Source organism: Alexandromys fortis, unplaced genomic scaffold, assembly GCF_014885135.2.
Source record: "Alexandromys fortis isolate MF-2015 unplaced genomic scaffold, M_Fortis_MF-2015_v1.1 scaffold_4119, whole genome shotgun sequence".
NCBI classification, from domain to species: Eukaryota; Metazoa; Chordata; class Mammalia; order Rodentia; family Cricetidae; genus Alexandromys; species Alexandromys fortis.
In genome coordinates this window covers 1189-2462 of record NW_026071988.1, presented here as the reverse complement: position 1 = coordinate 2462, position 1274 = coordinate 1189, and the positions used below count along the sequence as shown (strand labels likewise).

The 1274-nt window shown below is 46.4% G+C and overlaps 1 protein-coding gene across 1 annotated transcript; it reads right to left on the bottom strand.

The window, feature by feature from the left end:
- Positions 1 to 73: 73 nt before the first annotated feature.
- On the bottom strand, positions 74 to 578 carry LOC126496415 (cytochrome c oxidase subunit NDUFA4-like). The gene has a single exon (XM_050133927.1). It carries the CDS (start codon positions 477 to 479, stop codon positions 231 to 233), a length of 249 nt encoding a protein of 82 aa, XP_049989884.1. The 5' UTR covers positions 480 to 578; the 3' UTR covers positions 74 to 230.
- Positions 579 to 1274: the final 696 nt, after the last annotated feature.

Sequence of the window (1274 nt, the reverse complement as noted above, 5' to 3'; positions counted from 1 at the left end):
AATTTTAGTATTTTATTTCATATACCCTAGCCATAAAGTCCCATATGGATTTTCAGCATTAATTAATGACACGTTATCAAGTTTCAAAGATTTATTCATCAGCTTAATAAACTCCAAAAAATCAACATGATTTCATGCATTCAGAGGAGTATTTCCTGGTCAAGTGGAAAATTGTGCGGATGCTTCTGAAAGACCTTCATTATAAGCAGCTTTATGGTGAGCTTCATGGTTTAGAAGTCAGGGCCTTCTTTCTTCAGTTTGCTGTAGTCCACATTCACTGAGTAGAACTTATATTGTTCATTGGGACCCAGTTTGTTCCAAGGCTCTGGGTTATTTTTCCTGTCCCAGCTGACATCTGGATTGAACAATGCCAGGCGCATCAAATACAGTGCTGCTCCAGTACCTCCTGCTTCAATAAATACGAAGAGAGGAATCAAGCTGGGATGTTTCTTGGCTTGCCCGACGATCTGACGGAGCATGTTTGCGGCAGGGGACTACCTCCACGGAGACAGGAGAATGAGAGCGGGGCACACACCAAACGGCTTCGGCAACCCGGCTGAGCGGACGTCCAAAGTCACCTGGAAGCATTTTCTTAATTGATGTGATAGGACCAGCTCATTGTGTACCCCTAGACAGGCGTCCCTGTGTGGTATACATTAGTATTCAGGCATTTGCACTGGCCTACTCTTGGGGCCGACAGAATACGTTCTCAGCTGCAGCCCACTAAGAGCACCTTCTGTGCACATTCACCATGTTCCCTTTTAACAGGTGGGCCTCGCCCACCTTCCATTTCTTTCTTTATCTCTCCCTGCATCTTCTCTGCCTGTCTCTCTGTTTCTCCCTCTCTGCCGCTCCTGTTCCCAGATGCCGGTCTTCCCTCTCCCCTCCCACCCTTTCCCTTAATATTAAAAAAAAAAAAAAGCCTCCACGTCTTTTTCTCTCATGCCACTTTTTGGTAAATTACAACATTGGTTTCCTGACCAGGAAAGACTCTCTTGGCACTTCCTCCCACCAGCCAGTAGTTTGAGACACACCAGGACCCTGGAACCTGGTCCATATAAGATAGCCTCGCTTCTCCAACTGGATCTAACACTGGCATGACTGGTAAGCCCCCTTTTCTCCACCTCTGGCCATTTTTCATGAGTGAGTATTCCTCTCTCCAGTGTGGTTTCTCACCTTTTGGTCTTGTCAAGTCCTAGTACCAGGCAACCAGGCTCTCTCAGGCTCAGAGCCTTTTGCCCCTGATCTGTAAGTTTGACGAAGAAAACACAAAG

What these genes read in the sequence shown, in the direction of transcription:
- LOC126496415 (XM_050133927.1), bottom strand. Translation starts at nt 479, where the DNA reads ATGCTCCGTCAGATCGTCGGGCAAGCCAAGAAACATCCCAGCTTGATT.